Source organism: Elephantulus edwardii, unplaced genomic scaffold (genome assembly GCF_000299155.1).
Source record: "Elephantulus edwardii isolate Elephantulus edwardi_28Jun2011 unplaced genomic scaffold, EleEdw1.0 scaffold00033, whole genome shotgun sequence".
NCBI lineage: Eukaryota > Metazoa > Chordata > Mammalia > Macroscelidea > Macroscelididae > Elephantulus > Elephantulus edwardii.
This window is the reverse complement of record NW_006399783.1, coordinates 8,312,426-8,337,559: the sequence shown is the minus strand read 5'-3', so window position 1 is coordinate 8,337,559 and position 25,134 is coordinate 8,312,426. Positions and strand designations below refer to the sequence as shown.

Below are 25,134 nucleotides of genomic sequence, written 5' to 3'. Positions count from 1 at the left end.
GCAAATCTATTTATATACACAAGAGTCACAATCCTAGTAGGACTCAATATCTTAAACATTCCAGGCAATGGTCAGGAGACTATTACAATTTCTTAGGTAGTGCTTAACCACTGACCACATATGACTAGCGATGAAGTTAGGGAGCAAAGAAAAGTGTGTGATCCTGACCAGCATTCATTCTTTTTAATTAACAGGCTTACTTAGTCAAGTCATTTGAGTGGGACTATTGGCTCTAGAGACCTGCCCTGGCCAAGCAGAGAATGATATCCCCTGCCATTAGATCCGTAGATGCTTTGAGATGAACACATGATCTCCATTTAAATGCCTAAACTTCTGCTGGAACTCACAGAAAAGGAGCACTGTCTTTCTACTGGTGCTAAGCTGGTGGAACACAGGCTAATTGAATAGTCAGCTATTTGGACAGTCATTTGGAGAATAAGTCAGTAAGAGGACATTGGAGCTATGGACAGATATAAATTTAAGTTCCTGGTTCCAACTCTGCCTACAGCAATTTATCCTTTAATTGTTCTGTTCCATGAGAGTGGAGAAAAAAATCTGATCTTAGCCAGTTTAGATCAGATTTCTGTGCCCTAAAGGCAAAAGAGAGTACAGATCGTAACCAGGACAAAGACACACTTTGAGGTAAGACTGAAGGTTCCATGCTGCCTTAATAGGAACATTGTGATACCAAGGAAGTCTTTCATATGGAACCAGAACATTCTGGCTCAGGAGGAGTTTTTGTAGATGAACCAGGTTCAAGCTCTCATTTGTCATATAACAAACCTGAGATCCTAGGGAAAATGCTTCCCCAAGGTCACTTAACTAGCTAGTGACAATACTAGGTAAAATTACCAGCTGGGTCAGTATAACTTTTTCCATTCCTCCAATTTATGAACAGTGCTAGAGGACTAAGTGGAGAGCCAGCTGGTTTAAGAGTGCAGAAAATCAGGATATCCCAAAGTGAGGAACTGGAAACATGAGCTCAGACACAGTACCCAGGGATTATAAATGATACACGATTAAAAATTTATAGTTTAATAAACGAAGAAAAGTCGCATAGCAAATTGATATTTTCATAGATATTTAAATAGTCTTCTTAGAAAAGAAATGTACTCTAGTGTAAACAAAGTGGTTTGATTAAGAGAAAATATATTAGGTAAATAATAGTGCAGGCGATATTCAAATACAACAGCCATAAAGTGGGACAAGAATGATGCAGCCCTAGCAGCGCTGAGAGAGGGAGTGTGGGGAAGAGCCTGGACCTGAGGCTGCCTGCGCCACGGCCACATCGTTCGACACGCTCGTCACTGGGTCATGTCCAGCCTCCAAATGTCCATTTCCATCTGGAATTTAGATGTGTGGCTGGTGACTCATTCTGGATAACTGCATTTCCTGTCCTGGATTTTTTTTTCTTGGTAAAATGATTTGTTCTTCATAATTAGATCCTGCCCATATTGTTCTTCCTTCCTCACAGCACTGGGAGCGGAGACGCCACATGCTCAGACTGCACCATGCTCCCCGTGCTCGCTTCCAGACACAGGGATCACATTATTCACTGTCTTCGTCATAAATCTGGACTTAGTCACCAATTATTTTGATTTAGGCACCAGAAATGTAGGTATTAGAGACTGTCTGGCATAAATTCTTCTCTTTATTTTTTTCTTTTCTTTTTGGAGGTGAGCAGGGAGAAGGGAAGAGGGAAAGAAATAATCTTTATGATTCAGTTATGGGGGGAAATGTGCGCTCATATAGTAGTTAATGGTGTTGAGTATGTCTTTACCTGCCACTCCAAAGGGCCGCCTCAGTCCCTGTGTGCATTTCTTTGTATTTGTATCCTTAAGATCCATCTTCCCAACACGGACGATTTGACAAATCAAGTTAATTTTCTCCCTGTTGAGGTCTTTGTTTCCCAGATCCTGTAGGAAGCAAACAAATCGTTATAATGCAATTATTATGTATTTCTCCTAATTTCACTGGTGGCATAGTGCACTTTATGTTCAGCTGTTAACCAAAAGGTTGGCAGTTTAAACCTACCAGTAGCTCTGAAAGAAAAAGATGGGCAGTCTACTCCTGGAAATATTTACAACCTCAGAAATTCAAGAAAGGGTCACCATGAGTTGGAATCAACTCAACAACAGTAAATTCATTTTATTTGAAGCTCACAGTCCAATGCATATAAGGACTGAATAAAAAAATAGGGGGGAATATAATAATTTCTGAGATGTGTTTAGCCCTTCTTTGCAGGACTCAATTAACTAGATCATATCCAAGGAATTCTGGTGGCCTAACGAGTAAAAGTGGCATCCTCTTCCTAAACAACATGCCACCGGAAACTCTATGAACTTTGAGAAACATCAATAGTTATATAAAGTCTTGAGGTCTTTTGCTCAAAGGGTTGCTATGAACAGTGCTTGACTTGATGGCAATCAACAACAACAATGGGTAAGAAGTTGCACTACCAATCCAAATACAGTTTGAACTCACCAGATGCTAAAAGGGAGAAAGATGGGCAATTTCGTCTCTGAAAACCTGTTGGAGAGTCAGCTATGAGTTGGTTCTGACTTAAAAGCAATGAGGGAATGAGTGAGTCAGAGCATATCTAATTAAATAGACTCTAAATCTAATTAATCAGGTCTTGATTTAAGCAGATTAGAAACACAGAAAATCATTTGAGGATATCTACAAGCCAAGGAATCCAGGAATATCCAGGATTATCTACCATGGAAAACTCAACTGACTGGACTTTTAGCTTCCAAACTAAGAGACAACTATTTTCTGTTATTGAAAACTACTCACTGTGGTTTTTCTGTTAGCAGCTCTAGGTATTGAAACAACTGTAAAAAGAGAAAGGGCCACATGGGGACAGTACTTACTCTTAACAACTTCACAAAGGGGAACTGTCCCCACCAACAGCATCAAAACACAAAACCAATTCCCATAAGGTCAGACATGACCCCCATGCTACTTATCTATTTCTACTCGTCTCAACACCAATCTTGCTACTTTGCAGGGTCCAAAAATGTGATGTGATGGCTCACAGACCACACAGAATCATGTTAGGAAAGTCCAAAAGTTATAATCCAGGTTAGTAGCAAAAATAGTCAGGACACCTCCTGAAATGTGCTCACAGGCACCTCAGCCTTGAGCCTTGAAGCTTTAAGACAATGTTAAAAAGTTCTCTAGGCATAAAGCAGTATTCCCCATATGTAAGCTAATGGCTTCATATCAAAATATCACATCACTCACATCAAAAATAGCATTATTGATCCACATCAAAATAGTTTTATTGATCCTTAACCTGCGTTGGGACTATAAGTTCATTCACTCCTTTCCTATTTTACAGATCATGAGCCTTAGAGGTGCTGTCGGTAAAACACCTTCAGTTGGTAACTACAAAAGTCAATCCACCAGCCAATCCACAGATTGGCAATCTACTTCTGCAAAGATAACTGTCTTGGAAATCCTATGGGCAGTTCTAGTGCCTACTGGGCCATTATGAGTCAGAATCAACTCAACGGCAGTGAGTATTTTATAGATCCCAACATCATGAACTTAGCCCTTGAAACTTAGCCTTTGACACCAAAGTCTACAAACAGAATCACCACAATATATGTCTCACCAAGAGATAAGCATGCAGGAGGGGAATCCACCTTGACCACTGCACTATCAAACTACCATGATTAAAGTGAAAACATTCAATTCCCTGGAACCCTCTGCCAGCTGAGATCTAGGAAAGAAGCACTAGTCATGTGGGTGCTGTAGGACTAGAGGCTCCTAAGCCTGCCCTCTCTAAGAAACAGTGCCTTCTCTTTCAAGCCAATCTCCACACAACAGCATGCACTGGGAACAGATGATCAGCTCATATCAAAGCCTGTGGCCAGGCAGAGCAGAATTATCCCCACCATCTCATTGTAGTTGCTGTGATTCAACATACAGAGCCCCTGGGAGCAACATACTGCCAAGTGCTTGGGGCTATCCTCTTACCAGCTGAAGGGACCAGACTTTTGTTCCCCCAGCCCCCCACCTCTGCAAGTTTCATTGTTGGACAGGTGAGAGGGAAGAAAAGGAAGGCGTGCACTCTCTGGCTAAAAAAAGTCACCTTCTTCTCATTTGCAGTCCAGCTTTGGCCTGTAGATTTTTGAGTTTGAGACTCCAGTTATCATCTCACTTCCAGATGGTTGGAACAACCTCTTCTCTGGCCTGCCTGACTCCTGCCAATTCACTCGGCTGCATAGCTCATCTTCAGAGGCCACATTCATGATTTCATTTCTCTCTCCTCCACTCCAACAACTTTCATGACTATTTTCTACTCTATTACTGCTAATCTTCCCTGCCTGATGTGAACAGTCCTAGGCATAATATGTTTCCAGTTGTCCTATCCAACTGATTCTCCATTATTTTCTGAATATAATTGCTCTTTTTCTGTGACAAAGATTTCTTTATTGCTCTACAAACTCAGAATGGTCACTTTCAACTCTAGATAGTTCTTCTAAGCCAACCCACATACACATACACACACATACACAGACACACCTCTGTCTCACATCTTATCTTTGTATTCCTTATTGAATATCCCATGGACTGCCAAAAGAACAAACAAGTCTGTCTTGGAGAAGGTGTGACCAAGAAAGCAAGGCTGGCAAAGCTTCATCACATATACTTTGGGCATTTTGCTCTGAAGGGCAAGTCCTTGGAAAAGGATGTCATGCTTGGAAAGGCAAGCAGAAGAGAGGGAGAAACCTCAACAAGGTGGCATGATATAGTGACTATGACAATGGGCTCAAATATATCAGAGATGGTAAGGATGATACAAGGTAGTGTACGGTTCAGATCTGTTGTTTATAGGATTGCTATGACTCACAGTAAACTCGATGGCACATAATAGAAACAACGTAGCCTAAACCTCCTGGTCAGTAAAACCTCAAGTCCTTCATTGTTAGCAATCACCTCCCTCCCTGATTTCTTCTTTCCTCCCCTTAGCATTGTGTGTATATGTGTGTGTACACACACATACAAAGTTCACACACATTGTTTTCCCACCAGATCTTTCCCATTTCCTTTACCCACCCCTCTCTACACCCATCAAATTGTGTGATACTATTCGAATGACCAACAGACACATGAAGAAATGCTCAAAATCATGGCAATGTGAGAGATGCAAATCAAAATCAAAATGAGACACCATCTCACTCCAGTATCAGTGGCGAAGTTTAACAGACCAGCAAGTAATAAATGATGGAGAGAATGTGACAATATAGGAACACTTATAAATTGTTAGTGGAGTTGTAAAATGGTACAACCACTCTGGAAGGCAGTTTGGCATTTCCTCAAAAAGCTGAACATAGAAATTCCATAGGACCCAGCTATTCCACTGTTTGAAATATACCCTGAGAAAATGAGAACTGAGGCACAAACAGAGACTTGTACACCAATGTTCATAGCAGCATTATTCACTATCGCAAGAACACGGAAACAGCCCAAATATCCAACCACAATCAAATTGTGTCAGGAATTATGGTACATTCACACAACGGAATACTACACATAATTCTGCAAATTGTTACCTAATTTGGGAGGGACTGGAATGTATTGTCCCATAAGGACAAATACTGTGTAAGACCACTGTTGTAGAACATGTATAGGATCCAGTGGGGGGAAGGATGAAGCAGAGGAGTGAGGATGGGGAGAGTTAATTATAAGCATTGTTTGTTTTTGAAGTATTCACATTGGTACCTTCTAGAGGCATTCTAGAACCACAGAGGCCCACCTGGCAATTGTAGGGTTCTTTAATAAGCCAATACATTTTTCTTCTTTTTGGAAAATATTTTACTAGATTGAACAAAAATATCAGATTTTAAGAGATGCTCCATCAGAGACACTCTGAACCTAAAGACTCTAGATATGTTGCATAAGCCATAGCAAAATGCTTACGCATACTATTCTCTGTTGCGTGTATAAATGAGCAATCACTACCCAGAGCTGTGTGCTCTGGTATCTCCCAATCAAGGTTACTTTGATCTTTAAAAAATCTGACGTGTTAAGGAAGCCTAGGGAGGATAATGAAATTTACAAAGCATACCCACAGTTTTGGCAGTTTATTACCAGTTGATTTTGATTCATGGTGATCTCATGTGGCACAGTAGGCCTGTTGTTCCATAGGGCTTTCAATGGCTAATTTTCCAGAAGTAGATCACCAGACCTTTCTTCTGAGGCACCTTTGGATGGACCTAATCCTCCAATTATTTGGTTAACAGCAAACACATTCATCGTTGCACTACAAGGACCCCCTAGTAATTGATTCACTTCCTCTTTTATTGTTCAGGAAAGTTTTTCCTGTGCTAATGACAACTCCCAAACTGGGCTAAGTCTTGTGAGACCATGTGCTGTGTGCTGGTTTCTTTATTCAGGAAGAAAAGTAAGAGAGTGAATATATATAAAGTAGCTGGAGTAGAAGTTGGCCATCAGCCTGACCCACATGCCAATTCATCAGCTCACAGAATTGGAAATAGGCCCCCAAAGAGGAGACCACAAAGAGCTGGCATCCAGAGTGAGAGAAATGAGGCCATCTAGGCTTATGCTTGCCAACTCTTATCTCATCTCTAACTTAAACATCATCTCAACACCCAATTGACAGTAATTCCCCTAGTCAGATGCCATCACATCACCCTCTTAAGGATCTGCATTGCAGGGATTCCTTTGTTTTTTTTTGGTGGTGATTTTTTTTTGTTTCTCATGATTATTTATTTGTTTATAGGAAGCTGGTGGCTTAGTGGCAGGAAGCATGAAACTGTGCTGCAATCCCAAAAGGCACGTTGTTCAAGGCCACCAGCTGTTCCGTAGAAGAAGGAGGGGCAGTCTCCTGTTTGATTAACTGCTTCCGACAACCTGCCAGAGGGTCAGCTATGGGTCGGTTCTGATTCTGTGTTACACAACAGCATTATCTAAACACATCTTTTTTCCATGTCCATGATGTTAGAAGGAATCTCAACAGCTTACTCTCTGCTAGGTCCTCAGAATTATAAGCACAATGTGTAAGCACAAAACTTATACATCAGAGAGCTCTGGTAGCCTAGAGGCAAAAAGCTGTGCTGCAATCCTGAAGACAGTGGTTTGAATCCACCAGATGCTTTACTGGAGAAGGAGAAACAATCTCCTCCTGTGAGAGCAAGATCTGATTCAATGGTATACAACAATTAAAAAAAATAAATAAAAACAGAAACAAAACCTTATATATTATATATACTCAGCAGATTACCCTTGAGTAAATAAAAGAAGTGAAAGCACCATGAATTGGAGATTACCATTATTGTCCAACAATGAAGACTTTCATCATTTATTCACTATCTATCTATCAGTTCATGATTGCATGTAACTAAGATGCTGGAAGGAGTGGCATCCACTTCCGAAATAGCTTGCCTTCAGAAACTCAATGAACTTAGAGAAACACAGTTATACAAGTGTTCAGGTGTTTCATTCATAGGGCCTCTATGAGTCATCTATGACTCAATGGTACTTAACAAGAGTTAAGGTTCCAGTCCTTGGAAAATGATATCATGCTGAGAGAAGTGGAAGGTCAGAAAAGAAAAGAAGATCCTCAACGCTATGGATTGATACAGTGACTGTAACAATGGGCTCAAGCATGTCTCTGATTGTGAGAGATGGGGCAAGGGTTAGATCTGTTGTTCAAAGAATTGCTGTGAGTCATAGAGAGAGCTCTGTTGGCCTACTGCATAGAAAGTTATGCTACCAAGCCAAAGGTGGGTGATTTTCATTTGCAGCCCTCAAGCCTGGTTTTAATTGTTTTCAGTCATTCTTCTAAGTAGTATTCTTGTAAGTAGTAGCACTTGTCCGCCAATTTGCTGTACAAAAGTAACTCATGGTTGCTGTGATGGTGAACACTGTGACACTGATGTGTCAAATGTGATAATGGTTGCCCATTACAGACAGTGTTTGGTTGAACTCGCTTAGAAGCAGGAATGGCAACCACTTTTGAAATAGCTGCCTCCAGAAACTCTATGAACTAAAAGGAATGATGAACTTTATACAAATGTTGAGGTCTTTCATTCATTAAGTCATAATGAGGCGTCTATGGCTCGATGGCACTTAACAACAGCAATAACAAGAAGATGCTGGAAACTGTGCCATCAACATTTCAAATAGCAACAGTGAGATCTATGATGGACAGATTTCATGATCTTCCAGACTTAAACCAGAAAGAAAGACCTTGAAATCTACTTTTAAGAGCTAGAGAATAAAAATATTGTGGATCACAAAACAATATTATCTGACTCACTTTAAATAAGTTACCAGGAGAACTCAATCATAAAAGAGGACACAATGATTGATGGGGGAAAAGAGCCAACAAGGGTGACAAAAAAATCTCAGTAAGATGGATTAGCAATATAGGTAAAGAGATGGATCCAAATACGTCAGCACAAGTGAATAAAATGCAGTATGATCCGTTGTACATCAGGTCAACATGTGTCAGAGTCAAATCAATGACATTTATCTATCTATTCATCCATTTGTCTATTCTGTCATTTCAACAGAGGGATGCATCAGCCTAAAGTGAGCCAATCCCATTAGGTTCACAAGTTTATTTTATCTGAAAGGCAGAAGCAGTGGGGCAGATAGAATTTCTTGTGGCAAGAATCACATTCTCCATAATATGGCCAGATATAAATTTACTGATGTCTTTTCCCCTCATGTTTAGATCATGAATTGGTTCTCTGCAAAAAGAACCACAGATTGATTCCCCATCCTTCTTCCACTCATGGAACATCTGTCTCCTGGTTTAATCAGGAAGCCCCATGGGACTGTTCCATTTATCAAGAAAATAAATAGGCTCCTCCTTCTAGCTAATAATAGATAAACAGCACTGAGGCATATTTATATGTGCCAAGAAAATTTAGTCTAAGCAATTAGGACCTATGATCCTATTCTATGCCTCTGGCCCATTTTTCAGGAAATAACAAACAAAATAAATCAGCTCCACTCCAGTCTAATTGCAACATAACGCAAGACATTGCACTTAATGGGCTGTAACTAGAAAATTATTGTAGAGCAAGGTAGCTTAATCTAGCATGTCGGTCACTGTTGAATCAAACCTATCAGTTAGGTCAATGCCCAAATACCTTCCCAGATCCTCCTTGGCTATTTCTTCTGATAACATAGGCGAAGTAGTGAAAAATCTCATAAATGGTCTTAACTGTAAAGAAGCTTGTCCAAAATTTAACAGAACAGCAAGCAACAAATGCTGGCAAGGTTGTGGAGAAACTGGAACCCTGATTCACTGTTGGTGGGAGTGTAAAATGGTGCAACCCCTGTGGAAAGCAGTATGGCGCTTTCTCAAAAAGTTGCAAATAGAGATACCATTTGACCCAGCAGTTGCACTACTGGGAATATACCCTGAAGAGACCATAGCTGACATCCAAGCAGATATATGCACACCCATGTTTATTACAGCTTTGTTCACAATAGCAAGGAGTTGGAAACAACCTAAGTGCCCATCAACAAATGAATGGCTAGAGAAGCTGTGGTATATTCACACAACGGAATACTATGCTGCATTAAAAAACAAGGAACTCACGCAATATTATTCAAAATGGTTGACTCTGGAGAACATTATGCTGAGTGAAATATCCCAGTCACAAAAGGACAAATATTACATGATGCCACTGTTGTAGAATGGGACTGTCCTTGGGGTTGGGGAGAGACTGAGTAAGATGGGTTCAATAATGTATACTGCACTGAAACAGAGGAGGGAGAAAACTGTTTAAAAGAGATATATGACTAGGTATTTCTGTCATCACAGGAGTCTAGAGCGAGGGCTACATGGTGGAGGGGACCTGGGGGAGGGTTTGTAAAACAATGAAAGAATCTTTTCTTTTACTTTTCCATAATTTTTGACTCATGTACTTATAACTTGTTAGTCAAATTGGTGTCTTCTAGGTTGCAACACCCCCATGATACATCTTCAAGGATATGAACATGTACGGCCAAGCACAATCAATAAGAGTGCATCTAAATTCCAAAATCAATCTCCATAATAGTCTCTGTGTTTCCTACTGCCAAAGGGGCCCTTTAGAGTAGAGAGAGAAGATCTTCACCCTGAAACCCACAGCGTCCCTTTTCAGCAGGAAGTAGCTAAGAGAATATGCCATCCCCTTTTCCTTATGAATCAGGGTGAAGTCTTTCTCAGGGAGGAGTGATAGGGAATGGCAAAGGACACACCGACAAAGGAGATTAATCAGAACTGACTTTGACAAGCACTGTGGCAATTGGACAATTAAAACAGACATTCGGATGGCGGATGGCGGGGAAGAAGAACAAACTGGGGAGGAGGGTAGAGAGAATGGTGCAGCAATGAAGGAATGAAAACCCAAAATCCCTGTAAATGTTCATTAAAACTAATAAAATTTAATAAAAAAAAAAGAAGAAGCTTGTCACCAACACCATTATCATTAGGTTTCTTGAAGTCCTCTCTTAAAGTAGAGTAAAACAATAGCCACAGTCTATTGGGGATCGTGGAGAGTGTTTCTGAGGCTGTGAATCTTTACAGGAAGATAGAGATCATCATTCTCCCTCAGAGACATCAGATTCAAACTGCTAGCCTTTCAGTTGGCAGCAAGACATTTCCACCAGAGTATTTCACACTTGGTTTTTCGTCAATTTCAACCTGTAAGTTGGAGTTTGCCATAGTGACCACATGTCAGAGGAAAACTGTGTTCCACAGTTTCCATTGGCTAACTTTTCAGAAGTAGATTGCCAGTGTACTGTGAGATGGACTCAAACTTCCAATATTTTGTTAGTAGCTGAATACATTAACTATTTATACCACCCAGGGGCTCCTAACACATAGCCATGAAAACAAGACAAGAAGAGAAAGGGTTCTGCTGAGAATTATAGCCTTTTCTCTTTCTTTATATTCTTTCTTTTCCCCAGAAGCAAAAAAGCTAGGTTCACCCTCAGAAATAAATCATCCAAATAACAATTGATTTCAGCATTTTCAGATGTAACTCTTGCCGACTGAGTATTGGTATTTAGAATGATGATCTCAAGGACCCGTAAGATCTTTAGTCATCTATGACTCAATTACGTTCAGAATATCCAATTTGTCAAGGCAGGAATTATTCTAGGAAGATTTTTTTTTTCTGCAGCATTTAAAAAAGGTTTTCAGAAAAACTTGAGCCAAAGATTGGGTCTCATTAAGCATGAATTTATCAGAAAATCAAAAGAGCTGCTATTGTCAATTCACCTAGGAATTATCATGCAAAGATGCCTACGCTTGTTTCTGTAGTACTTTGGATGTGTTGTCTGTGTGAAGAAGGGCGTGCTAGGAAGAGATAAAGGAAGGTAATGGAGGAAGAAAGATGGACAAAGGGAGGATACAGTGTCTTTTGTAAGAAAAATCCAGTTATTCTCATGTTGATTCCAACTCATGACAACAGAGTAGAAATGTGCTCTACTTTTTAGTGTCTTAATTTTTCAGAACCAGATTGCCTTGGTGGACTTGAATCTCCAACCTTTCTATTAGCAACTAAGTCCATCACTCAGGTGAGAAGAATATTATCTGACTCACTTTAAACAAGCTTCCAGGAGAACTCAATCATAAAAAAGGACATAATGATTGATGGGGGGAAAAGGGTCAACAAGGGTGACAGATAATCTTGGTAAGATGGATTGGTAATATAAGTACAGTGATGGATCCAAATTATGTCAGTGGTGTAGTTTATAGGAAGTTGTACTGCTAGTTCAAAGACTCTTAAGTCTCTGGCAGTTCAAATTAACCAGTGGCTTCATGCAAGAAATACAGGCAGTTCCGTCCCTTGGCGATTTACAGCCTCAGAAACCCAATGGAGGCTGGCTAGGATAAAGCCCTTAATGTAGTTCTGCACAGAGGCCACACTCCATCCTGACCCACCAACAAGATTCATCTCCAAGTTCACATCCTCTGTGTATATGGAACATGGCAACAAGAAGAGAGGGTCAACTCACCGTGAAGACCACCTTCAGATTGTTCAGCATCTCGATCTCCTTTGGAAAGCCCCTGCTGCCCCATCGCACTAGGTAGTTCTCACTGAGGAAAAAAAAAAAGAGCAGCACATTATTCCCAGGGCTCAGTATTCAACAGGAAATCATTCACTAAGCATCTGCTGTATGCCTAACGCCATAATTGTTGCTGGAGCTACAGCAGTGTATGAAGTAGACATGATCTCCTTCTCTTAGAGGTCATGGTCTCATTAAAGAGAAAGACTAGACAAGGTACCATGCTGCACCAGGAATAGAGAATTTCCAATACATGTGTACGTTCAACCTCCTTCCACCCTCAGATGCTAAGCAAATTCCAAAGAAGATGCTTTGTATTTTTTAAGATTAGGCTACATTCTCTATAAAGGATACTGAAAGTGATAGAGATAAGGGATGTATTTTAGCACATTTTGCAAGACATTAAAAAATGTACTCCCCTTACTATACTACTCCCTTTGACTTTTACTTAAGAGACTGAATAAAATAACCAGAAATGTGTGCTATTTTAGATTAACTTTGGGATAGAAGATTACCTTTCCTTGAATGGAACATCATGCTGTGATGGATCAAATGTGCCTTGACCATTATCTACTATAAACTTAACTATTCATGTGCTGTCCTGACAAACTCTATAAAGAAAAAGTGAGGGATGTTGTGAGAGTACACATTAGAAGGGTCTGACCTAGTTTGAATTGTGAAGTTTTTACTAGGAAAATGATCTGCAAATTAAATACATCAAAAAAAAGAATAAGAGAGAGAAATGTGTTAGGCACAGGGAGAAATGTCCTAACATAGTTAGGGATTCAATGCATCTGAGAAACTTATCTGAAAAGCAAGTTGTTGTTGCTGTTGCTGTTATGTGCCATGCAGACACCTGCAACCCACAGTGACCCTATGTCCAGCATCTCTGGACCCTGCCCTGTCCTGAGCCAGTCTCACTATATCCAACACACCAACCCCCATTGTTCCAGTTACTCTATTAATTCTTCTCATCTGGGATCTTCCTCTGCACTGTCCCTCCGCCCTTCCAAGCATGATGTCCTTCTCCAAGGACTGGTCTCTCCCAGCCACATGTCCAAAGTATGAGACAGGCCTTCAAAATCCTAGCCTCCAAGGAGAAACTTCACCCTCTCCAAGACAGATCTACTTGTTTTCTTGGCCGACCATGATATGTTCAAGACTCTTCTCCAGCACCAAAATTTGAAGGAATCAATTCTTCTGTCATCCTTTGTCATTGCCCAGCTCTCTGACATATATCAAGTAATTGTGAAGACCATGGCCTGGATTAGGTGTACCTTAGTCTCTAGACTGACATCATGGCTTTTCAGCACTCTGGGGAGGTCCCTGACACAGACTTCTCCAACACAATTTGTCTTTTGATTTCCTGACTGCTAGTGTTAAAAAATGTTGATTTTGGAGCCAAGCAAGCTATAATCGTTAACAACCACAATCTCTTCTCCATCTATCAAGGTGCCATCTATCATTGGCCCCGTGGTGAGAATCTTTGTCTTCTTGATGTTAAGCTTCAATCCATATTGAAGTCTACAGTTCTTGACCTTATGCAGCAAGTGCTTCAGTTTTTCTTCCGTTTCAGCAAACAAGGTTGTTTCATCTGTATAATGTAGGTTGTTGGTGAGTCTTCCTCCAATCCTGAAGCCACATTGCTCCTCATAAAGCCCTGCTATTGGAATGATCTGTTTTGCATATAAATTGATTGAAAAGGTATGGAGACAGGATACATCCCTGATGCTCTCCTGATTTTAAACCATGAGATGTTTCCCTGCTCTGTTCTGAGGACTGCTTCCCGGTCCAAGTATAAAGTGTTCTGGGATTTTTCCTCAAGGTTAGCTACAATTTGTTGTGATTCACACAGTCAAATGCCTTTGTGTAGTAAGAGAAACATTAGGAGATTACACCCTGTAGGAATGTAAGGTTTTAGACTTGGTCCTAAGAATGATAAAGATCCACTGAAAAAGTGTGTGGAGCAGTCACAGGATTCCAGCATATGATCACTGACCAGTGCTCTGCAAAACCAGGAATGGCATCCACTTCCACTTCCTAAACAACATGCCTCTGGAAACTCTATGAACTTTGATAAATGTCAATATTTGTAGAGGGGTTTCAGGCCTTTTCTTCATAGGGTTATTATGAGTCATGGTCAACTTGAAGGCAATCAACAACACCTGCAAAACCTGTACCTAGACCTTTAGGCTTTGTATGAACAAAGCAAGAGAACCCTGGATGGTTTAAATTAGGAAATGTTTGCATCAGGGTTGTATCCTTTATATTTATTTACTCTGTATGCTATATTTGAGGTGGACTCTGTGAAGAAGAATGTGACATCAGTATTAGAGGAAGATTCATCAATAACTTTTTTTATGTGGATGACACAACCCTGCGTGCTGAAAGTGAGAAGCACTTAAGCACTTGCTGTAGGAGGTTAAACACTGCAACTTTCAATATGGATTGCATCTCAATGTCAAGAAAACTAAAATCCTTGCCACTGAACTGATAGGCACCATCATCAAGGACAGAGAAAGGATTGAGACTTCAATGACTTCATCTTACTTGTGTCTACAATCAATATATTTGGTACCAGCTGTCAGAAGATCAGATGATCCAAATTATGTAATGTGATGGTGCTAGTTTGAGGACTAAGGTGCATCTGACTCAGACCATGGTCACTTCCTATGCATCTGAGAATTGGGTAATGACTAAGAATGACAGAAGAAGAATTGATGCCTTTGAACTGTGATGTTGGAGAAGAGTGCTGAATATCCCATAGACTGCCAAAAAACCAACCAAGTATGTCTTGGAGAAGGTGCAGCCTGAGTGCTCCTTGGAGGTAAAGATGATGAAGCGTTAGCTCACATACTTTGGGCATGTTGCTAAGAAAGGTTATTGGTGAAGGACATAGTGCTTGGGAAGGTAGAAGGATGTGAGGGAAAGAAAGGTTCTCAGCTAGGTAGATTTATATAGTGACTACAGCATTAGGCTGTAGACAGACATTGTGGGGATGGCAGAGGATAGAAGAAGTTTCAGAACTGTTGTTCATAGGGTCATTATGAGTCATACTTGACTCCAAGGCACCTAACAGCAACAGTGCCTCATACCTTCTGGTAGCCCTACACCATCCTCTGTAGTTTATATTAGTCCCAGAGTACCAAGAAGACCAAGAAGCTTAGCTTTCCTAACTTAGGAAAATCTAAGTGTAGTTTAATAAGCTGAAGCACCATTCAGGAGCACATGTCATTCTTGGTTTTAGATACTATTGAGTTACTTTCAATTCATAGCTATCCTTTGCAATAGGATGAAGCATGGTAAGTCCTATGACATCCTCACAACTATTTCTATGCTTCAGATCATTGTTGCCATCCTCATGTCTCTCGCTATGTTTTAGCCCATTGTTGCAGCCACTGTGCCAAACTATCTCCTTGAATATCTTCCTTTTCACTGACTTTGTACGATATCAAGTATGATCTCCCTGTTCATCACTCTTGTTAACATGCCCAAAGTATGTGAGATGAGGTCTAGCCATTCTCTGTTTTTAATAAGCACTCTTACATGGGAAGAAAAGATGGACAATCTCCTCCTATTGATTAATTGCCTCTGAAAAGCCACTGGAGGGTCAGCTATGGGTCAGTTCTAACACGATGATACACAGCGACAATTATACTTACACTAACAGCCAGCACAATAAGTCATATATAGCCTATATTCTTCACAAACACCATAATCCAAAGACATGAATTAGTCTTTGGTTTTCCTCCTTTATTGTACAGCTTTCGGATGCATATGAAGAGAATGAAAATATCACGGGTTAGGTCAGGTATATATAAATCTTTAAATTGCTATACTTGTTCTTTAGCATTTTCATTCTTCAGCAGACCTCCCAACTGTTTTATTTCTTGACTGCTGCTCCCATGGGCATTCATTATGTATTTATGTAAAAATAAAATCATTGACAGCTTTGATCTTTTCTCTCGAGGTCTGAGGATTTTTGTTTTCTTCATGTTGAAATGCGATCAATGCTTCTTGTTGTCGTAAATATTAAGTGCCTTCAAGTTGAGTATAACTCATAGCGACTCTCAGAACAACAGATCTGAACCCCATCCTATGTGAGGAAGGCACAGGACAGGATGGGGATAGGATCCTGAAGCTGTTGTTCTTCATCATATAGTCCAACTTCTGGATTATTTCTTCAGCATACATATTGAATATGTATAGATTCAATATAAATGTATATTTAAAAGAGCATATAGATGATACTTAATAAATGCTTGTTGTCTTAAATTGAGGAAACACTAAGACAAAACAAAGTACAGTCCATAAAACCATGTTAACCCAGGAAAGCATGATAAGAAAATTCAATAGAGTTAAGGGGAATTGCCTTCTTTTTCAGGCTTCGTTCGTTCTCCCTGATTTCTTGTTCCCCTTTCTCTGCTCTCACACCTAGAAGATTAATGAGAGTACTCTGAGCAAAGTCCAGGGGGAAATGGTCCCGATAAGGAAAAGGAACATAGACCTGGGTTAACCAAGTCTTAAAACTCACTCAAGCCAAATGTACCTTTCTTTTGGTTGTTTTAATTTTCTCAGTATCTAACATTTCAAATGGTTGGAATTTACAGCAAACTAGCCAAGAAAGGTCTATGCAAAAAGGGGAAAAAATCATTTTTACATATTGATTATTACTGTACTGTGCACAGTGAAATGTCTGGATGTTTTCCCAGGACTTTCCATCACATGTTGCAAGCCTTTTAGTGACCCAGCCGTCCAAGGCTAAACAGCAACCAGCAGCAGTTTTCTGCTACAGGAAATGCAATCATAAATAAGAAAAGCAATTTAGAGGATCGGGCTGCCTCCATCCATCCTTGCCCAGGAAGACCTGTGCAGTAAAATCCAAAGGCCCACCTGGCGACAACACAGGCCAGTCTTCCACCAAAGACGCCTCCACAGGGAAATGAGCAGGAGGACTCCAGCTCCTTCTTTAGCTCTTGCCACAGGCCTGATGACTGAGCTGCTGCTGCAGCTGCTTCGTGTGTGTGTGTGTGTGTGTGTGTGTGTGTGTGTGTGTGTGTGAAACATTTACTTAAATTCCCCAGCTCAAATATCTTGAGAGTTTCACTGAGGATCTGAGCATGATTCATTCCAACACCAAAAGGTCTATTTCCCAACCAATCAGAGGGTGCCTTAACTTATCTACTGTTGATTTTAAACCTTAGCTAAGGCCTGGAGGACTGAAGATTTCTTAGTAAAGGGGCAGTTTCCCATAACCAGATTGACACTGCCTTGTCTCCAAATCCTTCTGCTGCTCTCCTGTGCCGTGCTTCTTTTCTCCATTTCTCCTCTTCCTCTGAGTTTCTGTCCTTCAGTTCCTTCTCCTCCTCCCCTGAGGGTTGTCCTATGCCTGATACTCTCAGAGACATCACTCAGGCATGCCCCACCGTGCATGTCATCTGGTGTGGCATTTCAGGGAATAGAGCTGCCACCTTGCTGATCCATTGGCATCCTCTACAAAGCGAGAGCCAGACCATCCCTCACTTAAATGGACCAGGAGGCATCCACGTCAATGCAGGCAGGAGAAGCCCACAAGTTTCTAGAGAAGTGAGGAGGGTCCTATAAATGTTTCACAGTCTCTTTTCACAGGGCCCGTGGAAGCAACTTGCAGGCAACAGGGGAGGGGGTCAGGTTGTGACATACAAATCAATCCTGAGTGGATTCCGTTTAAGGGACCAGGATTGCTCATCCTCAGTGTCTATTGAGGTGTTGTTGCTGTTGTTAGATGCCGTCAAGTACCTCACAATTCATAGTGACCTTATGAACAACATATCTGAATCCTGTCCTATCCTATGCTATCCTTACCAACTCTGGTACACATAAGCCCATTGCTATAATCACTGCATCAATCCATCTCTTTCGAAGTCTACCTTTCTTTCATATAACTTCCACCTTTCAAAGTATAATGCCCCTTTTCAAGTACTAGCCTCTCCCAGAAACGCACCCAAGGTTTGAGAGATGAGGCTTCACCATCTTTGCCTTCAAGGAGCAAAACTGGCTGTACTTTTTCCAAGATGTATGTTTGTTCTTTTGGCAGTCTATTCAGTAGTCTTCTTAACCCCCACAACGCAAAGGCATCAATTCTTCTATAATGCTTATTCATTGTTCAAGCAGCAAGTGATTAAAAAGATCATATCTTGAATCAGGTGCACCTTAGTCTTCACACTGACAGTATTGCTCTTCAATTTATTGGAAAGGTCTCTGACAGTGGCCTTGCCCAAATCAATCCATCTCCTTATCTTCTGACTGCTAGTACCAAGGGTGTTGATTGTGGATCCAAGTAATATGAAATAATCAACAGTTTCTATCCTTTCTCCATCTATCATGATGTTGCTTCTTGGTCCATTGGTAAAGATCTTTGTTTACTGGATGTTGATATATAATCCATATTGAAGTCTATAGTCTTTGATCTTCTGCAGCAAGCATTTCAGGTCCTACTCACTTTCAGCAACCAAGACTGTATCATCTGCACAAGATAGGTTGGTTGTTTCGGTTTTTTAAAAAAATAATTTATTCTGATTTATTAACAAAATTTGAATACATTGTCTTTCACAAAAGATCCTTCCCATTTCCTTCACCTCATCCACCCATCAAAGTGTGCAACCCTATGATTAATACCCTAACCCCCAACCCATCCTCACCCCTCTATTTCCACCCTTCCCCCTCCCCACCTTGGATTTTTATATTCATTCTATGGTAGTGGTTTTATAAAGTATTTGTCCTTGTAGGACTAAATTAGTTCACTCAGAATAATGCTCTCTAGTCTCTCCAAACTCTGGTAGTAATTTACAATATGATTACTCCTGCATGCTGTATAATATTCCATTGTATGACTGTGCCACAACTTCTCAATCCATTCATTTGTGGTTGGACAGATGGGCTGTTTCCATGTTCTTGAGACAGTGAATAAAGTTTCAATGAACATTGGTGTTCAAATTTCCATTTGAGCCACAGTTTTCTTGGGGTATATTTCAAGGAATAGAATAGCTGGGTCATATGGAATTTCCATGTTCAGCTTTTTGAGGAAGCGCCAAACTGCCTTCCAGAGTGGTTGTACCATTTTATAATCTCACCAACAATGTATAAGAGTTCCTATATCACCATATTCTCTCCAACATTTATTACTGGCCGTGCTGTTAAACTTTGCCAGTGCTACTGGAGTGAGATGGTATCTCGTCATGGTTTTGATTTGCATCTCTCTTATTGCCAGTGACTTGGAGTATTTCTTCATATATCTGTTGGGCATTCGAATATCTGCCCCTGAGAAAATTCTTAACATGTCTTTTGCCCATTTTGTAATTTGATTATCATATTTTTTTCTTGTTCAGACCCAGGAGTATTCTATAAATTTTAATTATGAGACTCTTGTCTGGGACGGTATTGCCAAATGTTTGTTCCCAGCCAGTAGGTTTTCTTTTCACCCTGTTGGAAAAGTTTTTGATGCACACAGGGATTTAATCTTTAGAAGATCCCATTTATCAATTTTATCCTTTTCAGATTATATATTTCTGGCTGTATTTGGCAGTCTCTTTATATTGTAGACTAGGGTTTCTAAGCTTGATCCCGGTTTATCTCTCATGAATTTTATGGTTTGGCACTTTACCCTCAAGTCTCTTATCCACCTTGAGGTGATTTTTGTGCCTGGTGTGAGATGTGGGCTTCCTGCAGGTAGCAGTCCAGTTTTGCCAGTACCATTTATTGAAAAGGTTATTATTTCCCCATCTGATAGATTTTATTTCCTTGTCAAATATCAGTTGACCATAGATAGCCACCACATATCTTCAGGAGCAGAGCCACGCGTCCTCAGGAACCTAGGTACTCTGTGGGGATCACTGCTGTTTGGCTGGACCACACAGGATCCCTTAAGCTTAAGCAGAAAGTAGAGGAATAGCCGGAGCTTGAGTGAAGCAGCAGAGTCAGTTCTCGAGGGGAAAATAGGCCAAGAACAAAACACAAATATACAGATCCTTCACAAAGCACGGCCATACTCTTGGTCACTATATAGTTACAATGACATAGAATCTACTAAGAAAACATTCACTTTATGTCAAGAAAGCAGTAGTCTGCCTCAGTTGTCATGGAAAAACAAAATAGTCCATCTCCTAAAAAAGTAGATCCAATAAATACCCCTGATAGAGAGAACCAGAAGAAATATATTGATGTGGAGTTAATTGAAGAGCTACAGAAGAAGACACAAATGATGGAAGAAGCAATTTTGAAAGCAAATGCCCAAGAAACAACAGTCCAGAAGAAATATATTGATGAGGAGCAACTTGAACAGCTATGGAAGACTAAAGATGGTTGTTGAGGAGTTTTTGTCCAATCTCGATGCCACATTAGGCTTAATCTTAATACGGAGGATTTAACAATTAATAAGCATAACAAATAGTTTTCTACCATCACAGTGCTGAAACCCTAGCCAGAATCATTTGAGATATTAGTTACAGGTCCTTCCTTGGCTTCAGACTAATGTGGAAAAACAATCTGTCTTTAGTGTCAGATGGACCTGCTATAAATCTCAGCTCTGCCTTTTAATAAACATGTGTGACTTTGTGCCAGTCACCAGAGCCCCATTTTCCTCACTCAAAGGACACAGAGTGATGGGGACTGAATGAGATCACATGCTGATCTCAGTGAAGTTTTCTTAAATGGATAGCCCCTCTAAGTTTCATAAGTATCTCCAAATGAATCATCATTTACTAAAAGGCACTTTTATTCACTGGAGCACTTTATGTCATTTCATTTAATCACCATAACAACCTAACATCATTGTCTTCATTAGGGCCACGCAAGCAGGGGATCAAGCTCCTGGTCATTCTAATGGTTTAACTCATGATCTTCTGTATAGAAGCACACATTGGTCTAAAACTCCACTGGAGAGACAATCAGTAGGCCCCAGGGAGCCACAAACTAAGCCTTGGGAAAGCAAGAATGGTGGGAAGTTCACCCAAGTCTCTTCCCTAGAGATACCCAAAGGAGTTTCCCTTTCTTGAACAGAGGCACTAGGAAGGTTTTTCACTTCCTCTCTTCTCAAGAGTAATTAATAAAAGTGGTAATAGTAACCACCTCTTGTTTCTCCATTACTGTGTACTAAGCTATGTGTGGAGTGCTTCACGGGCTTTGTCTCATTAAAGCATAAAAGAAATCTCCCTCATTAAAGTTGGTACTCTCATCCTGCAAACGTAAAACTGAGACTTGAAAGAGACTCAGGCAACCTGACCCAAGTTAGCTGAGGGTACATGACTGTGAATTGGGGTGTGGACGCAGGCAGGGGGCTGAGCCCACGTGACTTTCTCATGCTGCCCTAGAGGACCTGCAGTTCTCACCATTCATTTCTCAACTCCCACTTTAAAAGTTGGGATTAGTCTTTCTATTTCTGGCTGTCATACAGCCATTTCCCCACTGTGAGGGAAAATTTGGTCACAAATGATATTTCTATCTGATTGTTACATCCTCCAAAGAAGCAAGCACCACAGTTTCACACTCAGTTCCTCTTCTAGAGGAGAAATCGTCCTCAGCAAATGATGCTGGGAAGGAAAGTTGCTCTGTATTCTACTGACTCTAAATTGCCCCGTACAGAGAGGCCCAGTGATACTGAACACACTCACCTTATGACCATTTGCTTGTTGGGATCATAGAGTGACATGAAGAGCTCAGCATCTTCCCCAATTCTGCAGACAAAGTTTCTCACAAAGACATAGAGACTGTGGGTTGGGGAGGAGGAAACGCGAGAATACATTCCATAATCCGGCTGGTCTTTAGACTGGTAAGGGGGAGGAAGATGTAGAAAGTTAGTCAAGTATGACTGAGAACAGACAGGTGGTACAGGATATTGAGAATCACCTGCAAGCTTAAGCCTAAAGCTTTTGGCTAGCAGACCTGGCTCTCTAAGCAACCCTATGAATATGAATCGTGGTGGCACTTAACCACAACTACTTCCAAAAGGTTCTGCAATCTTAGCCAAGCTTTCTGAGCTGTGTTAGCCTTGATTTTCTCATCAGGGAAAATATCACCATTAACTCATCTTTCTGTAAAAAGTTAGTGACATAAATCAGAACCATTAAAAAATTGACAAAAATGCATTTACTCAAAACAAAAAATTATCAACTATTTTGAAAAGATATAGATAGACTGAGGGACTGTGCCTGCAAAACAAATATCTGCTTAAGCATTTGCACCCAGCATACTCAAAAACTCTTTCACTTCAAAATAAGAAAAATTACAAATGCAATATGGGGAAAATTTGTTAATAGATACTTTACAGAACAAGGCACAAATTGCCAGTAAGCACATGGAAAGATGCTTAATATCACCAGTTATCATGAATATAATGTGAAAACCACAGTGATATATCACTACAGGCCCACGAGGCTGGCTGAAGTTAAAAAGACTGGCAATGTCAAGTGGCATTAAAGATGTAGAGAAACTAGAGCACTCACATACACTAGTGGGAATACAAAACGATATATGATAGCAGTGCCTTAACGAAAAAGATTTAAGAAGAGTGAGAATGTTTGCATAGCGTGGAGAATGTAATCAATGTTACTAAACTGCACCTGTAGAAACTATTGCACTGGCGACTGTTTTAATGCATATATTCTCCACAACAACAAAACAAATATAAAATGTTTAATGTAAAAAAACAGTTCAACATGGATGATTAGAAACATGTGAGTGACAATAATAATTATAAGGGGAATTGGGAGAGGGAGAAAGAAGAAACTATCCATAAATGAACGAATAATAATTTTTTTTTAAAAAAAATGGAGGAGAAAGTTCAACATATATTTCCTATATGATTCAGCAATTCCACTATCAGGTATTACTCTCAACTATAAAAAATGGAAACACTCTGCCCACATAAAGTTTTATATGTGACTGTTCATAGTAGTGTTATTTATAATAGTCTAAATTGTGACTAACTCAAAAGTCCATCCACGGGTCAATGTTGTTGACCTCGCCGGTGGTTTTAATCCACCAACAGCTTCTTGGGAGAAAGATGGGCAATCTCCCCCCAGGTTATTTACAGCCTCCGAAACCTAATTGGGAGTTAGCTATGAGTTGTTCCCACCTTGATGGTAATGAGTTCTTGAGAGTTGGCTTGTCCATTAACAGGTCAATGGTACAGTAATACTATTGAATACCAACTCAGCAAGAAAGAGAGGGCTAAAATAACAAAACATTGCTATACACAACCCAAACTCAAAAATGTCACTCCACTTGAAAAATATTAAGCATAATTCAATGAGGATTCATTTTATAAAACAAAATGTATGGGAATGATTGTATGAAACACAATGTGAATAAAGATTTTTTATCCAAACCAATATAAAATAAAAATGTGAAAAATAAACATAAAATAAAAAAGCATTTGCTACATGATTCCATTTATAGGAAGTTCTGCAAATGACAAACTCGTACTGACAGAAAGCAAGTCAGGAGTAGCCTGGGCTGGGGGTCAAAAGAGGAGATCCACTGTAAAGTAATACAAGGAAACTGTTCTATAGCTTGATTGTGACAGCCTTTACCAAGAGCTGTATATATTACTAACATTTACCAGGGAGCTCTGGTGGTCTAGTGGCAAGAATTTGCACTATTATCCAGAAGGCACACTGTCTGAATACAACAGCTGCTCTGTAGGAGAAGATGGTCATTCTCCTTCAGTGTGATTAAACTGTCTCTGAAAACCCACTGTAGGGTCAGCTATGGGTTGGTTGTGATTGGACAGTACACAGCAACAACACCAACATTCACTAAAGTGCTGGTTTAATGTGAGTACATTTTACTGCACGAAATTAAACCTAAATAAAGTTGCTGTCTATTAATTCATAGAACTTAATGTGATGTTTTGAAGGGTAGGGCAGATTTCAGATCAATTATTCACAAGGTCACTATGCATCTCAGTTGGCTCTATAGCATGTGACAACAACAACGGGACTCCAGGTGTCCCTGGGTGGTACACACACACTTGACTGTTAACCAAAAGGTTGAGGGTTTAAGTCCACCCAGAGGTACTGAAAGGAAGCAAGCCCAGGTGATTGACAATTGAAAAAATTAGCCAGTGATATGAAACTTAAGTGCGATACTACCTGGATCCATCAATGCTCTGTGAGAAGAGCTCTGCTCTGACTCACGGAGGAACACAGCCTCACCATGAGCTGGGATCAACCTAAAGAGGACTAGTTTTTCACTGGTTAAATGTGATATTTTTTTTTCTTAATGTAAAGCCAATTATGTCAACTCTTCCTTAAAATCCTTTGATGGTGTCCCACCATAATTGCATGACATTGTAACTCTCTTTGGTGATATGTCAAATCCTGGTCCCACTCTGCATCACTGCTTACGTTCCCCAGTGCTTACCGTGCTCATCCACAGTTCTACTCCCTTATCATGCGGCAATCCGTCCTACCCTCTACCTACGATCTTCCCAAACCTGCCACTTTCATAACATTTTGTGTTAGTGCAGATGACACTCCTCATTGGGGACCTTTCTTGTCCTTCTAAAACCCAAACCAAACCAGTTGCCACTGAGTTGATTTCAACTAAGAGCAACTCGCACTTGTATCAAAGTGTGCTCCCCGGCGTTTTCACCGGTTGATTATTCGGAAGTGGATGGCCAAGCCTTTCTTGTTAAGGCACCTCTAAGGAGACTCACATTGCTAAATTTTAAGTGAGCAGCAAGCCGAGTCCTTAACTATTTATTCCACCCAGGGGCCCTATGCCTTTTAAAATAGCTCTTTAAGTCACACTGCTTCGCATAGCCTAGTTTATTGCCTTTAGAGAATTTATCACCATCTGGAATCAATTTGTACATTTATTTATTTACTTTTTAAAACTGCGTTTCTTTTCTTCTCTCTAGAACATAAAAGTTCCAGAAGAACAGGTAACGTCCCTGGCATTTAACTACCTGTGGGATGGATGTTGAATGAACTACAAATCTAAGTGCAAAAACACAATAAAATGAATGTGGTTACCAATCATCTCGGGTCAGAGGACAGATGGCCCCGTGAATAATATACAGTCTGGTTAATTAGCCTATTATTTTAA

At 40.2% G+C, this 25,134-nt stretch overlaps 1 protein-coding gene across 1 annotated transcript in view; it reads right to left on the bottom strand.

Moving 5' to 3' along the window:
- DOCK2 (dedicator of cytokinesis 2) overlaps positions 1–25,134 on the bottom strand; it is a 736,392-nt gene that overhangs the window by 584,415 nt on the left and 126,843 nt on the right. The window contains exons 8-10 of the mRNA XM_006884420.1: positions 21,696–21,850; positions 11,998–12,079; positions 1,781–1,916 (exon numbers count right to left, since the gene is read on the bottom strand). Coding sequence (XP_006884482.1) covers positions 1,781–1,916; positions 11,998–12,079; positions 21,696–21,850 — 373 coding nt within the window. The remainder of the gene's footprint in view (positions 1–1,780; positions 1,917–11,997; positions 12,080–21,695; positions 21,851–25,134) is intronic.